This window comes from Anomaloglossus baeobatrachus, chromosome 12 (assembly GCF_048569485.1).
Source record: "Anomaloglossus baeobatrachus isolate aAnoBae1 chromosome 12, aAnoBae1.hap1, whole genome shotgun sequence".
NCBI classification, from domain to species: Eukaryota; Metazoa; Chordata; class Amphibia; order Anura; family Aromobatidae; genus Anomaloglossus; species Anomaloglossus baeobatrachus.
In genome coordinates, this window is record NC_134364.1 from 81711784 (window position 1) to 81727612 (window position 15829).

The window sequence follows — 15829 nt, forward strand, 5'->3', positions numbered from 1 at the left end:
TGTCACTTGTTGGGCTGCTTGCTATAATATTGATCAAGTCAATGTTTTCTCAGCAGGAGATCACCAAAAGAGGACTAGTATCCTGCTGTCCTGTAGTCCTCCATATTAATGAGCTCTGTATAACTCCGACTCCACCACCGATTGGCAGCTTTCTGTGTACACAGCCGATCTGTGGTGTGGTCGGAGTTATATAGAGCTCAGCATTCAATGAACTGGTAGATCTCCAGTAGAGAAAACAGGGATTTTTATCAAAACCACAGCAATCAACCCAGTAAGTGACTTGAACTGGGGTTTGTTCCATTTCATTTAAGACGGGGAAGGAAATACCCGGTGACCGATTCCCTTTAAGAGAGTGAAGAACTTGTGGCCCAAATGTGCAATAAATTTTGGCACAATTTTGACATAATAACATTTGTAAATCTCTTCCCAATGTACAAAAGTAAGGTTGAATTTTTACCAAAAAATGCATATTTCAGTGTTACTTTCTGTAAAAGGATTGTTTGTATAATTGCAGATATTACGGAATGTTACATTTCTTTTTTCAGTGCAGATTTGTCACAAGACCTGATGGGTCTCCTGATACCAGCAATGAGAATCCTGAAGTTTCATGCACTCATTGAGTATTTTCTCCTTGCAGATTTGGCGCAGAATCTGCAGAATGTCAATTCCTTCAGCATTTTTGCTGTCGATTTCACCCGTACAAATGTTTTGGAAAATATGCACTGAAAAGGTGGCAAAAATTCACTTTTTTTTTTTCCATTGCGTTTTTCCTGGCAAGTGATGCAGAAATTTTTGCACCAAATACTTTACATGTGCACATATCCTTAAGGCCCCGTTACACGCAACGACATCGTTAACGAGATATCGTTGGGGTCACGGAATTCGTGACGCACATCCGGCCTCGTTAGTGACGTCGTTGTGTGTGACACGTACAAGCGACCGCTAACAATGCAAAATACTTAACACATCGTTGATTGTTGACACGTCGTCCATTTCCCAACTGTCGTTGCTCGTTTAGGACGCAGGTTGTTCGTTGCTCCTGAGGCAGCACACATCGCTACGCGTGACACCCCAGGAACGACGAACAACACCATACCTGCGTCCTCCGGCAACCAAGTGAGCGTGACTTTCATGCGGCTGCTCTCCGCCCCTCCGCTTCTATTGGATGCCTGCCGCGTGACGTCGCTGTGACGCTGCACGAACCGCCCATTACAGCTGTTTGCCGGCCACAGTGACGTCGCAGGGAAGGTAAGTCCATGTAACTGGTACTAGCGATATTGTTCGCCATGGGCAGCGATTTGCCCGTGACGCACAAACAACGGGGGCGGGTGCTTTCACAAGCGATATCACTAGTGATGTCGCTGGTGATGTCGCTGCGTGTAAAGCGCCCTTTACAGTAAGAGCACAAAATACCGCACATTCATCCCAGAGAGTCCAAGAGGATTCCAGCAATCCAGTCCAAAAAATTTTATATAAAAATACAAACTTTATTTTTAGATCATGTTAAAAAGTCCATACAGGGTCAACATCAGCCCACAAGGAGGATGCGTTTCGAATGTGTTGTTCAAGAGACAGATTAAGACCAACGCGATCAAAACGCGTCCTCCTTGTGGGCTGATGTTGACCCTATACGGACTTTTTAACATGGTCTAAAAATAAAGTTTGTATTTTTATATCAGATTTTTTGGACTGGATTGCTGGAATCCTCTTGGACTCTCCGCTTCAAGCCTTGACGACTTTTTCTTTCCGTGCACGGTCCAAAACCTAATGGTCTCCACGGAGCAGGTGAGCTGGATAAATCTTTTTTGCTTTGTCGCACATTCATCCCACTCTTTGCTTTTTCCTGAAAAAAATTCATTTTTATTTTTAGTATGACCATATTAATTTATTGCTCACCAGGTTCTTATTTACGATCGGTTTGGCCAAGATATCATCTCTCCCCTGCTGTCTGTGAAGGAGCTGCGAGACATGGGGGTCACGTTACACCTGTGAGTATTCTTATGACTGAAGATATTGACGAGAACCTTGAAAATAGATGTGAGAAGTTGTTTGCTTTCTTCTCCATAGGCTTTTGCACACGGACCGTGACGCCATCCCTGATGTTCCTGCCATATACTTTGTGATGCCTACAGAGGAAAATGTAGACAGAATTTGTCAGGTAAATGTGCACTCACGTATCGCCAGTATCCAGCCAGTCCCCCTTTAACCTTATGTTAGCGGTATGATACTTCTGTGTTCTCTAGTGAACCCTATAGATTCCATATACAACAATTGCTTTGAGCCTGCGATTAGATCCGATGTGTAAGTCTCGTCCTTTTCCTTTTTCCGGCAGGACCTGAGGACACAGTTATACGAGTCTTATTATTTGAACTTCATTTCTGCAATATCCCGGAGTAAACTGGAAGACATTGCGAGCGCAGCACTCACTGCCAACACAGTATCTCACGTCTCAAAGGTGATGTTACAGGTTCACAAGATCCCATCCATGGTTGTTTTTCTTTACAGCACGAATAGCAGCTTGTTGATATAGATGACTTGGTTTTACTTGAGTTTCTTCTTGAGGGTATCACCATATAGCTACGTTCAGTGTCGGACTGGCTATCGGAGGAATCTCCAGTAATGCCAGGCCTGGATTCAGTTACCTGCTTTGCACTCCGGAGCTCTCACCTGAGCTCCGGAGTGCAGCCTAGACTGCACCGCGAGTGCCGAGTGATTGATTCCCCGGCAATTGCGGTTCAGTTCGTAACAGCTGTGGACAGGCTGGGCTGCAATCCGGAGTTCAGGTGAGAGCACCGGAGATCAGACCGGGATGTCTGCAGCTGTCATGAACTGAACCGCAATCGCCGGAGAACCAATCACTAGGCTGCACTCCGGAGCTCAGGTGACAGCTCCGGAGTGCAAAGCAGGTAACTGAATCCAGAGCTCGTATTACAGGAGATTCCTCCGGTGGCCAGTCTGATCCTGGCTATATTCACACTTGTCTAACGAGATGCAGAATGACGGGACGGCCATCTCTCCCATGGTTTACTTTAAGTTTTTAGCAGAAACTTCATGGGACGTAGTTTCATCTCACTGATGTGTACCAGTCATAAATTGAATGCTGATCTAAGATTGTAAAAGAAGTCATGGTAAGGCTTCCCGCCACCGGCAATTTCCATTTTCTCTTTCATTTCATTGGGGGACACCGGACCGTGGGAAGTCCAAAAGCAGTCCCTGGGTGGGAATCACTAACATTGTACGAATAGACAGCTCCCTTTGCGAGAGTGTCTAATGCATGAAAAAGCGCATCACCCCTAGAGGTGTGCGACTGCCGCCTGCAAAACCTTTCTCCCTAGTCTGGCGTCCGCCGAAGCCTGGGTGTGTACCTGGTAAAACCTTGCAAAAGTATGCAGGCTAGACCACATGGCGTCCCTGCAGACCTGTGTGGCCGATGCCTGACCGCCCAAGACGCTCCCACCGCACGGGTGAAATGTGCCTTCACTCCCCGCGGAGGTGACCTGTTCCTGATCCTGTAGGCCTGAGATATGGTCGATCGGATCCATCTTGCAATCGTGGCCTTGGAAGCAGTCATTCCTCTTTTTGGACCTAGAGGAAGAACGAAAAGCGCGTCCGATTTGCGAAAAGACGCTTTTCTTGACACATACGTTCTGAGAGCACAAACCAGGTCCATAGTGTGTAACGACTTCTCTAGGCTGTGTGAGGGGCCTGAGCAGAGGGAAGGGAGCACAATCTCTTCATTCAGATGAAAGGGCGACACCACCTTAGGTAAAAAGGAGGGAGCCGGCCGTAACACCACCTTGTCCTGGTGGAAAACTAGAAATGGTGACCGACAGGAGAGAGCAGCCAGCTCTGACACTCTCCTGATGGATGTCATGGCCAGCCGAAAGACCATCTTCCAGGAAAGATGCAATAGAGAGGCCTTTTTCAAGGGCTTGAAGGGAGACTCTTGGAGTGAACCTAACACCAGATTAAGATCCCATGGCTCAAGGGGATCCTGGTATGGATCGCCAGGTGCGCCACCCCCTGAATGAAGGTCTTGATCTGTGCGTGAGTAGCAAGAGGCTTTTGAAAAAGAATAGAGAGGGCCGATACCTGGCCTTTCAGAGTTCTTAGAGAGACACCCGTGTCCAACCCTGACTGTAAAAAGGACAATATTGTTGGGATGGACCAGGAGAGAGGAGATGAGTTGCTGTTGTCCTCGCACCACTGGATGAAGGATTTCCACGTATGGTAATAGATCTTTGACGAAGACGGTTTTCGGGCCCTGATCATGGTCTGAAACACTCTTGGGAGAGATGCCCGCCTGGGCTAGGACCCAGGATTCAATAGCCAGGCCGTCAAATTTACAACCCCTGTGTTCTGGTGGAAGAGAGGGCCGTGTGACAGAAGATCTGGGCGGTCTGGGAGACACCAGGGAGTATCTGCGATGAGCTGAGCGAGCTGTGCGAACCACGCCCGCCTGGGCCATGAGGACCGGGACCCCTTCCCACTTGATTTTCTTGAGGACCCTGGGGATCGGAGGGTGAGAGGGGGGAAGATGAATGGGAGTCTGAATTGGCTCCACGAAAGGGTCAGGGCGTCGACTCCTATTGCCCGCTGGTCGCGATAGTCAGAGACGAACTGTGGAACCTGATGGTTCAACCGGGAGGCCATCAGATCCACATCCAGGGTCCCCCATCGGAGGCAGATTTGATTGAAGACTTCCCTGTTGATAGACCATTCGCTGGAGGCAAGACCTTCCCTGCTGAGGAAGTCAGCCGCCCAATTTTCCGCGGTCCTGTGTCCCCCAATGAAGACTCAAAGAAAGCAATTTTACGGTGAGTACACAAAAATCCCTCTTTTCCACTTTTTCCTCTCTTTTCAAGATCAATGAAGGGAATTTTGTTTACTTACCGTAAATTCCTTTTCTTCTAGCTCCTATTGGGAGACCCAGACAATTGGGTGTATAGCTACTGCCTCCGGAGGCCACACAAAGTATTACACTTTAAAAAGTGTAACCCCTCCCCTCTGCCTATACACCCTCCCGTGCATCACGGGCCCATCAGTTTTGGTGCCAAAGCAGGAAGGAGGAAACTTATAAATTGGTCTAAGGTAAATTCAATCCGAAGGATGTTCGGAGAACTGAAACCATGAACCAAAAGAACAATTCAACATGAACAACATGTATACACAAAAGAACAACAGCCCGAAGGGAACAGGGGCGGGTGCTGGGTCTCCCAATAGGAGCTAGAAGAAAAGGAATTTACGGTAAGTAAACAAAATTCCCTTCTTCTTTGTCGCTCCATTGGGAGACCCAGACAATTGGGATGTCCAAAAGCAATCCCTGGGTGGGTAAAAGAATACCTCGGTAAAAAGAGCCGAAAAACGGCCCCCTCTTACAGGTGGGCAACTGCCGCCTGAAGGAGTCGCCTACCTAGGCTGGCGTCTGCCGAATCATCGGCATGCACCTGATAGTGTTTCGTGAAAATGTGCAGACTCGACCAGGTAGCCGCCTGACACACCTGCTGAGCCGTAGCCTGGTGCCGCAATGCCCAGGATGCACCTACGGCTCTGGTAGAATGGGCTTTCAGCCCTAAAGGAATCGGAAGCCCAGAAGAACGGTAGGCTTCAAGAATCAGTTCCTTGATCCACCGAGCCAAGGTTGACTTGGAAGCCTGCGACCCCTTACGCTGGCCAGCGACAAGGACAAAGGGCGCATCAGAACGGCGCAGGGGCGCCGTGCGCGAAATGTAGAGCCGGAGTGCTCTCACGAGATCTAACAAGTGCAAATCCTTTTCACATTGGTGAACTGGATGAGGGCCAAAAGAAGGTAAGGAGATATCCTGATTGAGATGAAAAGGGGATACCACCTTAGGTAGAAATTCCGGGACCGGACGCAGAACCCCCTTATCCTGGTGAAACACCAGGAAGGGGGCTTTGCATGACAGTGCTGCTAGCTCAGACACTCTCCGAAGTGATGTGACTGCCACAAGGAAAGCCACCTTCTGCGAAAGGTGTGATAGAGATAACCCTGAGGACGCTAAGAGCCAGGACTCAATGGCCGCACAGTCAGGTTGAGGGCCGCAGAATTCAGATGGAAAAATGGCCCTTGAGACAGCAAGTCTGGTCGGTCTGGGAGTGCCCACGGTTGACCCACCGTGAGGTGCCCCAGATCCGGGTACCACGACCTGCTCGGCCAGTCCGGAGCGACGAGGATGGCGCGGCGGCAGACGGACCTGATCTTGCGTAACACTCTGGGCCGCAGTGCCAGAGGAGGAATACATAAGGCAGTCGAAACTGCGACCAGTCCTGAACTAATGCGTCCGCCGCCAGCGCTCTGTGCTGGTGGTTGATGTATGCGACCGCCGTGGCGTTGTCCGACTGTATTCGGATCTGCCTGCCCTCCAGCCACTTCTGGAACGCCTTTAGGGCTAGATACACTGCCCTTATCTCCAGAACATTGATCTGAAGGGAGGACTCTGTCGGAGTCCAGGTTGTCTGAGCCCTGTGGTGGGGGAAGACCGCTCCCCACCCTGACAGACTCGCGTCCGTCGTGACCACCGCCCAGGATGGTAACAGGACGGATTTTCCCTTCGACAAAGAAGTGGGAAGAAGCCACCACTGAATAGAGGTTTTGGCTGTCAGTGAAAGAGAGACGTTCCTGTCTAGGGACGTCGACCTCCTGTCCCATTTGCGGAGAATGTCCCATTGAAGTGGACGCAGATGAAACTGTGCAAAGGGAACTGCCACCATCTTCCCTAGGAAGTGCATGAGACGCCTCAAGGGGTGTGACTGGGCCCGAATGAGAGAGTGCACCCCTGTCTGCAGCGAACGCTGTTTGTCCAGCGGAAGCTTCACTATCGCTGAGAGAGTATGAAACTGCATCCCGAGGTAAGTCAGTGATTGGGTCGGTGTCAATTTTGACTTTGGGAAATTGATGATCCACCCGAACCTCTGGAGAGTCTCCAGAGCAATGGTCAGGCTGTGTTGACATGCCACCCGGGAGGGTGCCTTGACTAGGAGATCGTCTAAGTACGGGATTACCGAGTGGCCCTGAGAGTGTAGGACCGCCACCACTGATGCCGTGACCTTGGTGAAGACCCGTGGGGCTGTCGCCAGGCCGAAAGGCAGTGCCACGAACTGAAGGTGTTCGTCCCAGATGGCGAAACGCATGAAGCGTTGATGCTCTGGTGCAATCAGCACATGGAGATAAGCATCCCTGATGTCGATTGATGCTATGAAGTCTCCTTGGGACATCGAGACGATGATAGAGCGGAGAGATTCCATCCGGAACCGTCTGGTTCTGGCGTGTCTGTTGAGCAGTTTGAGGTCCAGAACGGGACGGAATGATCCGTCCTTTTCTGGCACCCCGAACAAGTTGGAGTAAAAACCGCGACCACGTTCTTGAAGGGGAACGGGGATCACAACTCCTTCTGCCTTCAGAGTGTTCACCGCCTGAAAAAATGCATCGGCTCGCTCGGGGGGCGGAGATGTTCTGAAGAAACGAGTCGGAGGACGAGGACTGAGCTCTATCCTGTAACCGTGAAACGGCATGTCTCTCACCCATCGGTCTTGGACATGTGGCCCTCAGGCGTCGCAAAAGCGGGAGGGCCTGCCACCGACCGAGGATGCGGTTTGGTGATGCCGAAAGTCATGAGGAGACCGCCTTGGAGGCGGTTCCTCCGGCGGTCTTTGTAGGACGTGACTTAGACCGCCATGCAGAAGAGTTCTTCTGGCCCTTCTCTGACCTGTTGGACGTGGAGGAACGGGACTTGGCTGAGGGCCGAAAGGACCGAAACCTCGATTGTATTTTTCGTTGCTGAGGTCTGTTTGGTTTGGACTGGGGTAAGGACGAGTCCTTTTCCTTGGATTGTTTAATAATTTCATCCAATTGCTCGCCAAACAAACGGTCGCCAGAAAATGGCAAACCGGTTAAGAACTTCTTGGAAGCAGAGTCTGCCTTCCATTCGCGTAGCCACATAGCCCTGCGGACTGCCACCGAATTGGCGGACGCTACCGCTGTACGGCTCGCAGAGTCCAGGACGGCGTTCATGGCGTAGGACGAGAAGGCCGACGCCTGAGAAGTCAAAGACACAACTTGCGGAGCAGAGGTACGTGTGACCGCATTAATCTCAGACAGACAAGCTGAGATAGCTTGGAGTGCCCACACGGCTGCAAAGGCCGGAGCAAAAGACGCGCCTATGGCTTCATAGATGGATTTCATCAGGAGCTCTATTTGCCTGTCAGTGGCATCCTTGAGCGATGAACCATCTGCCACTGCTACTACGGATCTAGCCGCCAGTCTAGAGACTGGAGGATCCACTTTGGGACACTGAGCCCAACCCTTAACTACGTCAGGGGGGAAGGGGTAACGTGTGTCATTAAGGCGCTTAGTAAAGCGCTTGTCCGGAAATGCTCTGTGCTTCTGGACAGCATCTCTGAAGTTAGAGTGATCGAAAAACGCACTCCGTGTACGTTTGGGAAACCTAAACTGGTGTTTCTCCTGCTGCGAAGCCGACTCCTCTATAGGTGGAGTTGGGGGAGAAAGATCTAGCACCTGGTTGATGGACGCTATAAGGTCATTTACTATGGCGTCCCCTTCAGGTGTATCAAGATTGAGAGCAACGTCAGGGTCAGAGCCCTGAGCTGCGACCTCCGCTTCATCCTCCAGAGAGTCCTCATGCTGAGACCCTGAGCAGCGTGATGAAGTCGGGGAAGGTTCCCAGTGAGCCCGCTTAGCCGGTCTTGGACTGCGGTCCGTGTCGGAGTCCTCACCGTGGGACCTAGGTGTCACCCCAGGAGCACTTTGCTGCGCCGACCGAGGGGGGCCTGGGGGCGATGAACTCACAGTGCCCTGGGCCTGTGTTACCAGTCTGGACTGCAAGGCTTCTAGTATCTTAGCAGACCATCTGTCCATAGACTGAGCCATGGATTGTGAGAGTGACTCAGAGAGTTTCTCAGCCAAAACTGCAAACTCTGTCCCTGCCACCTGGACAGTGGAAGCCGGTGGTTCTACCTGAGCCGAGGGTCCCACCAGTGCCTGAGGCTCCGGCTGAGTGAGTGCCACAGGGGCCGAGCATTGCACACAATGAGGGTAGGTGGAACCTGCAGGTAACATAGCCGCACAAGAGGTACAGGTTGCAAAATAAGCCTGTGCCTTGGCACCCTTGCTCTTTGCGGACGACATGCTGTTGTCTCCTCTTAGAGTAATCAGTGAGGGTATATAGCCAAAAGCAAATAATGCGGCCGAACAGAGAAAATGTATACTATATATATATATATATATATATATATATATATATATATATATATATATATATATATATATATATATATATATATTTTATATATATATATATATATACACACTTCGGCACCCAAGGGGGCCAGCACCTAGTAACCGGTGCGGCTTACCGACCGCCCAAAGCGGTTGTGTGTCCACCAGATTCCCTGCCTGGGCCTCCCAGATCTGCAGAGCTCGTTCTGAAGTCCTCCACCGGCAGAAGTGATTATAAAAATGGCTGCCAGTGTTCTCAGGGGAGGAGGGAGCCGTGGGCGTGACTAATAAAGTGCGGGAATCTGGTGCCCCACAGTGCTCAGTGAGGGGGGAGGAGGATACCTAAGTATGCTCCAGCCCTCACTGCCGACGTCCAGTCGAGCGTCCCGCCCTTACCCCTGACTGGCAGGCCCGGGGGCAGGAGTATATGGTACTAGGCCGCAGAAGCCGGGGACTAAATTTAATAACGCGGCCGGCAAACAGGCGCGGTCGGCGCGGTAGTCCCGGCGTCACAAAAACACAGCAGCCGCGGCAGCGTCTGTTACACAGGCGCTCCATGCGCCGTCCCCAAGGGGACACAGAGTACCTCTTAGAAGCAGGGCCTGTCCCTGATGATACCCGGTCTCCTGTCCGTCAGATTCCCCCAGGGGCTGCGGAGGGAGCCCGGTCCCAGTGCATGGTGATCGGTTAGGATCCCACTTCTCCCAGAGCCTCTAAGGGATGGGGAAGGAAAACGGCATGTGGCTCCAGCCTTTGTACCCGCAATGGGTACCTCAACCTCAACAGCACCGTCGACAATAGTGGGGTGAGAAGGGAGCATGCCGGGGGCCCTGTGGGGGCCCTCTTTTCTTCCATCCGATAAAATCAGCAGCTGCTGCTGACTAAAATGTGGAGCTTGCGTGAATGTGTGCCTCCTTCAACACAAAGCATAAAAACTGATGGGCCCGTGATGCACGGGAGGGTGTATAGGCAGAGGGGAGGGGTTACACTTTTTAAAGTGTAATACTTTGTGTGGCCTCCGGAGGCAGTAGCTATACACCCAATTGTCTGGGTCTCCCAATGGAGCGACAAAGAAAACTTTTTTTCTTATAACATAGCTATATATTAGCTGTTTTTTCTTTGTCGCTCCATTGGGAGACCCAGACAATTGGGTGTATAGCTTCTGCCTCCGGAGGCCACACAAAGTATTACACTTTAAAAAGTGTAACCCCTCCCCTCTGCCTATACACCCTCCCGTGGATCACGGGCTCCTCAGTTTTATGCTTTGTGTGGAAGGAGGCACACATCCACTCATGCATTCTCATGTTAGTTATGTCGGTTGGAAGAAAAGAGGACCCCGATGGGGTCCCCGGCATGTTCCCTTCTCACCCCACTACGTCGGCGGTGCTGTTAAGGTTGAGGTACCCATTGCGGGTACAAAGGCCGGAGCCTCATGCCGTCTCCTTCACCATCCCTTAGCGGCTCTTGGAGAAGTGGGATCCTGAGCGGTCATCCATTTACTGGGACCGTGCTCCCTCCGCAGCCCCTGTGGGAATCTGCCGGACCGGAGTCTATTCAACTGCAGGGACCGGGCCCTGCAACTCTAAGGTACTCTGTGTCCCCATTGGGGACTGTGCAGGGAGCGCACCTTCTTCCCGGACGCTGCGGCAGCTGCTGAATTAAGAAGGCCGGCGGACTTCCGCGCCGACCGTACCTGCTTGTCGGGCGCGGTCTCAAATTTAGTCCCCGGCTTCATCGCGGCCTAGTCGCAAAAATCCCGCCCCCGGGCCTGCCTGTCAGGGGTAAGGGCGGGACTGCCGACCTGACGTCGGATGTGAGGGCTGGAGCATCCTGCATGTTTCCTGATCACTGTGGGGACCCCAGATTCCCGCACTTTCCTGGCGCCGCCCACGGCTCCACTCCTCCCCTGAGAGCTCCGGCAGCCATTTTTTGGGCATTCTGCCGGTGGAGGATTCTCAGGAACAGCTCTGCAGCTCCGGGGGACCTAAGGCAGGGAATCTGGAGGACACACACACGCCGCTTGTTAGCGGTCGGTAAGCCACACCGGTCACCCGGTGCTGGTCCCCCCTAGGGTGCCGGAATAGATACATATTTATATATATATATATTTCTGTTCGGTCGGGCTGTATACCCTTTTTTTGCCCATATACCCTCAGTGATCATTCTCCTAGGAGACAACAGCATGTCGTCCACAAGGAGCAAAGCTGCTAAGGCACAGGGTTTTTTCGCGGCCTGTACCTCTTGTGGGGCTATGTTACCTGCGGGTTCCACCTACCCTCACTGTGAGCAATGCTCAACCCCTGTTTTGCTTCCTCAGCCGGAGCCTCGGTCACTAGTGGGCCCCTCGGCTCAGGTAGACCCCCCTGCTCCCACTGTCCAGGCGGCAGGGACAGAGTTTGCCGTTTTTGCTGAGAAACTCTCTGAGTCACTTTCACAATCCATGGCTCAGTCTATGGACAAATGGTCTTCTAAGCTGCTAGAAGCTTTGCAGTCCAGACCGGTCCTTACACAGGCCCCGGCCCCTGTTGGATCGTCGCCTCCAGGCCCCTCTCGGTCCGCGCCGCAGCGCGCTCCCAGGTTGGGCCCTAGGTCCCACGTGGAGGACTCCGGCCCGGACCACAGTCCTAGACCGGCTAAGCGGGCTCGCTGGGAATCTTCCCCGACTTCTTCAAGCTGCTCGGGTTCCCAGCTTGAGGACTCTCTGGAGGACGAGGCGGACGTCGCAGCTCAGGGCTCTGACCCTGACGTCGCCCTTAACCTTGATACACCTGAAGGGGACGCCTTAGTGAATGATCTTATCTCGTCCATCAACCAGGTGTTGGATCTCTCTCCCCCGCCTCCTCCTATAGAGGAGTCGGCGTCTCAGCAGGAGAATCACCAGTTTCGGTTCCCCAAACGTACACGTAGTGCGTTTTTCGATCACTCTAACTTCAGAGACGCTGTCCAGAAGCCCAGAGCGGTTCCGGACAAGCGCTTTACTAAGCGTCTCACTGACACGCGTTACCCCTTCCCCTCTGAAGTCGTTAAGGGTTGGGCTCAATGTCCCAAGGTGGATCCTCCAGTCTCTAGATTGGCGGCTAGATCTGTGGTATCGGTTGCAGATGGCTCATCGCTAAAGGATGCCACTGACAGGCAGATAGAGCTCCTGGTGAAGTCCATATATGAGGCCACGGGCGCGTCTTTTGCCCCGGCCTTTGCAGCCGTGTGGGCACTCCAAGCTATCTCAGCTTGTCTGGCTGAGATTAATGCTGTCACACGTAATTCTGCTCCGCAAGTTGCGTCTTTGACTTCTCAAGCGTCAGCTTTTTCTTCCTACGCCATGAACGCAGTCCTAGACTCTGCTAGCCGTACAGCTGTGGCATCCGCTAACTCTGTGGCAGTCCGCAGGGCCATGTGGCTGCGCGAATGGAAGGCAGACTCGGCCTCCAAGAGGTTCTTAACCGGTTTGCCATTTTCTGGCGAACGCTTGTTTGGCGAACGATTGGATGAGATTATTAAGGAATCCAAGGGAAAGGACTCCTCCTTACCCCAGTCCAAACCTAAGAGACCTCAGCAACGAAAAATACAATCGAGGTTTCGGTCCTTTCGTCCCTCCGCCAAGCCCCAATCCTCTTCGTCCAGCAAGCCGGAGAAAGGCCAGAGGAACTCCTATGCGTGGCGGTCCAAGCCACGCCCCCAAAAGGCCGCAGGAGGCACTGCCTCCAAGGCAGCCTCCTCATGACTCTCGGCATCCCCTAGCCGCATCCTCGGTCGGTGGCAGGCTCTCCCGCTTTGGCGACGCCTGGTGGCCACATGTTCAAGACCGATGGGTGAGAGACATTCTGTCTCACGGTTACAGGATAGAGTTCAGCTCTCGTCCTGCGGCTCGTTTCTTCAGAACCTCTCCGCCCCCCGCTCAGGCCGACGCACTTTTTCAGTCAGTGGATGCTCTGAAGACAGAAGGAGTTGTGACCCCCGTTCCCCTTCAGGAACGTGGTCGCGGCTTTTACTCCAACTTGTTCGTGGTGCCAAAAAAGGACGGATCATTCCGTCCCGTTCTGGACCTCAAGCTGCTCAACAGACATGTGAGAACCAGACGGTTTCGGATGGAATCCCTCCGCTCGGTCATCGCCTCGATGTCACAAGGAGACTTCCTAGCATCGATCGACATCAAGGATGCTTATCTCCACGTGCCAATCGCACCCGAACATCAACGCTTCTTGCGTTTCGCCATCGGGGACGAACACCTTCAGTTCGTGGCATTGCCTTTCGGCCTGGCGACAGCCCCACGGGTGTTCACCAAAGTCATGGCATCCGTCGTGGCGGTCCTACACTCTCGGGGCCACTCGGTGATTCCCTACTTAGACGATCTCCTACTCAGGGCCCCTTCTCGGGTGGCGTGTCAACACAGCCTTACCGTTGCTCTGACGACTCTCCAGCAGTTCGGGTGGATCATCAACTTCCCGAAATCCAAGTTGACACCGACCCAATCACTGACTTACCTAGGGATGGAGTTTCATACACAGTCAGCGGTAGTCAAGCTACCGCGGGACAAACAGATTTCTCTGCAGGCAGGGGTGCAATCACTTCTTTGGAGTCAGTCACACCCCTTAAGGCGCCTCATGCACTTCCTGGGGAAAATGGTGACAGCGATGGAGGCAGTGCCGTTCGCGCAATTCCATCTACGGCCACTCCAATGGGACATTCTCCGCAAATGGGACAGGAGGTCGGCTTCCCTCGACAGGAACGTCTCTCTTTCCCTTGCAACCAAGACGTCACTTCAGTGGTGGCTCCTTCCCAATTCTCTATCGCAGGGAAAATCCTTCCTACCCCCAACCTGGGCTGTGGTCACCACGGACGCGAGCCTGTCAGGGTGGGGAGCGGTTTTTCTCCACCACAGGGCTCAGGGAACCTGGACTCCGATAGAGTCTTCCCTTCAGATCAATGTTCTGGAGATAAGGGCAGTGTATCTAGCCCTATTGGCTTTTCATCGGTGGCTGGAGGGCAGGCAGATCCGTATCCAGTCGGACAACGCCACTGCCGTCGCCTACATCAACCACCAAGGCGGCACTCGCAGTCGTCAAGCCTTCCAGGAAGTCCGGCGGATTCTGCAGTGGGTGGAAGCCACAGGCTCCACCATCTCCGCAGTTCACATCCCGGGCGTAGAAAACTGGGAAGCAGATTTTCTCAGTCGTCAGGGCATGGATGCGGGGGAATGGTCTCTGCACTCAGAAGTGTTTCGAGAGATCTGTCGCCGCTGGGGAACGCCGGATGTCGATCTCATGGCGTCACGGCACAACAACAAAGTCCCGGCATTCATGGCACGGTCTCAGGATCACAGAGCTCTGGCGGCGGACGCGTTAGTTCAGGATTGGTCGCAGTTTCGACTGCCTTATGTGTTTCCTCCTCTGGCGATGCTGCCCAGAGTGTTACGCAAGATCAGGTCCGACTGCCGTCGCGCCATTCTCGTCGCTCCAGACTGGCCGAGGCGGTCGTGGTACCCGGATCTGTGGCATCTCACGGTGGGTCAACCGTGGGCGCTTCCAGACCGCCCAGACTTGCTGTCACAAGGCCCTTTTTTCCATCTGAATTCTGTGGCCCTCAACCTGACTGTGCGGCCATTGAGTCCTGGCTCCTAGCGTCTTCAGGGTTATCTCAAGATGTTGTTGCCACCATGAGACAGGCCAGGAAGCCAACGTCCGCCAAGATCTATTACAGATCTTGGCAAATCTTCCTATCCTGGTGCGCTGATAACGGCTTTCCTCCATGGCCGTTTGCCTTACCCACTTTTCTTTCATTCCTTCAATCCGGAATGGACAAGGGTTTGTCACTCGGCTCTCTCAAGGGCCAAGTATCGGCGCTCTCCGTATTTTTTCAAAAGCGCCTAGCCAGGCTTCCGCAGGTCCGCACGTTCCTGCAGGGAGTTTGCCACATAGTCCCACCTTACAAGCGTCCGCTAGAACCCTGGGATCTTAACAGGGTGCTAACGGCTCTTCAGAAGCCACCTTTCGAGCCGCTGTGGGATGTCTCTCTATCACGTCTTTCGCAGAAGGTGGCCTTCCTAGTGGCAGTTACATCACTCCGGAGAGTGTCTGAGCTTGCAGCGCTGTCATGCAAAGCCCCCTTCCTGGTGTTTCACCAGGATAAGGTGGTTCTGCGTCCGGTCCCGGAATTTCTCCCTAAGGTGGTATCTCCTTTTCATCTCAATCAGGATATCTCCTTGCCTTCATTTTGCCCTAATCCAATTCGCCAATGTGAAAAGGATTTGCACTCGTTGGATCTGGCGAGAGCACTCCGGCTCTACGTGTCTCGCACGGCGCCCCTGCGTCGTTCAGATGCGCTCTTTGTCCTTGTCGCTGGCCAGCGTAAGGGTTCGCAGGCTTCCAAGTCAACCTTGGCTCGGTGGATCAAGGAACCTATTCTCGAAGCCTACCGTTCTTCTGGGCTTCCGCTTCCTTCAGGGCTGAAAGCCCATTCTACCAGAGCCGTGGGTGCGTCCTGGGCATTGCGGCACCGGGCTACGGCTCAGCAGGTGTGTCAGGCAGCTACGTGGTCTAGTCTGCACACTTTCACGAAACACTATCAAGTGCATAC

At 52.9% G+C, this 15829-nt stretch overlaps 1 protein-coding gene across 1 annotated transcript in view; it reads left to right on the plus strand.

Moving 5' to 3' along the window:
* The window catches only part of SCFD1 (sec1 family domain containing 1), a 165306-nt gene that overhangs the window by 17292 nt on the left and 132185 nt on the right, over nt 1-15829 (plus strand). Inside the window, exons 3-5 of the mRNA XM_075330962.1 lie at nt 1900-1988; nt 2068-2158; nt 2333-2455. Coding sequence (XP_075187077.1) covers nt 1900-1988; nt 2068-2158; nt 2333-2455 — 303 coding nt within the window. The remainder of the gene's footprint in view (nt 1-1899; nt 1989-2067; nt 2159-2332; nt 2456-15829) is intronic.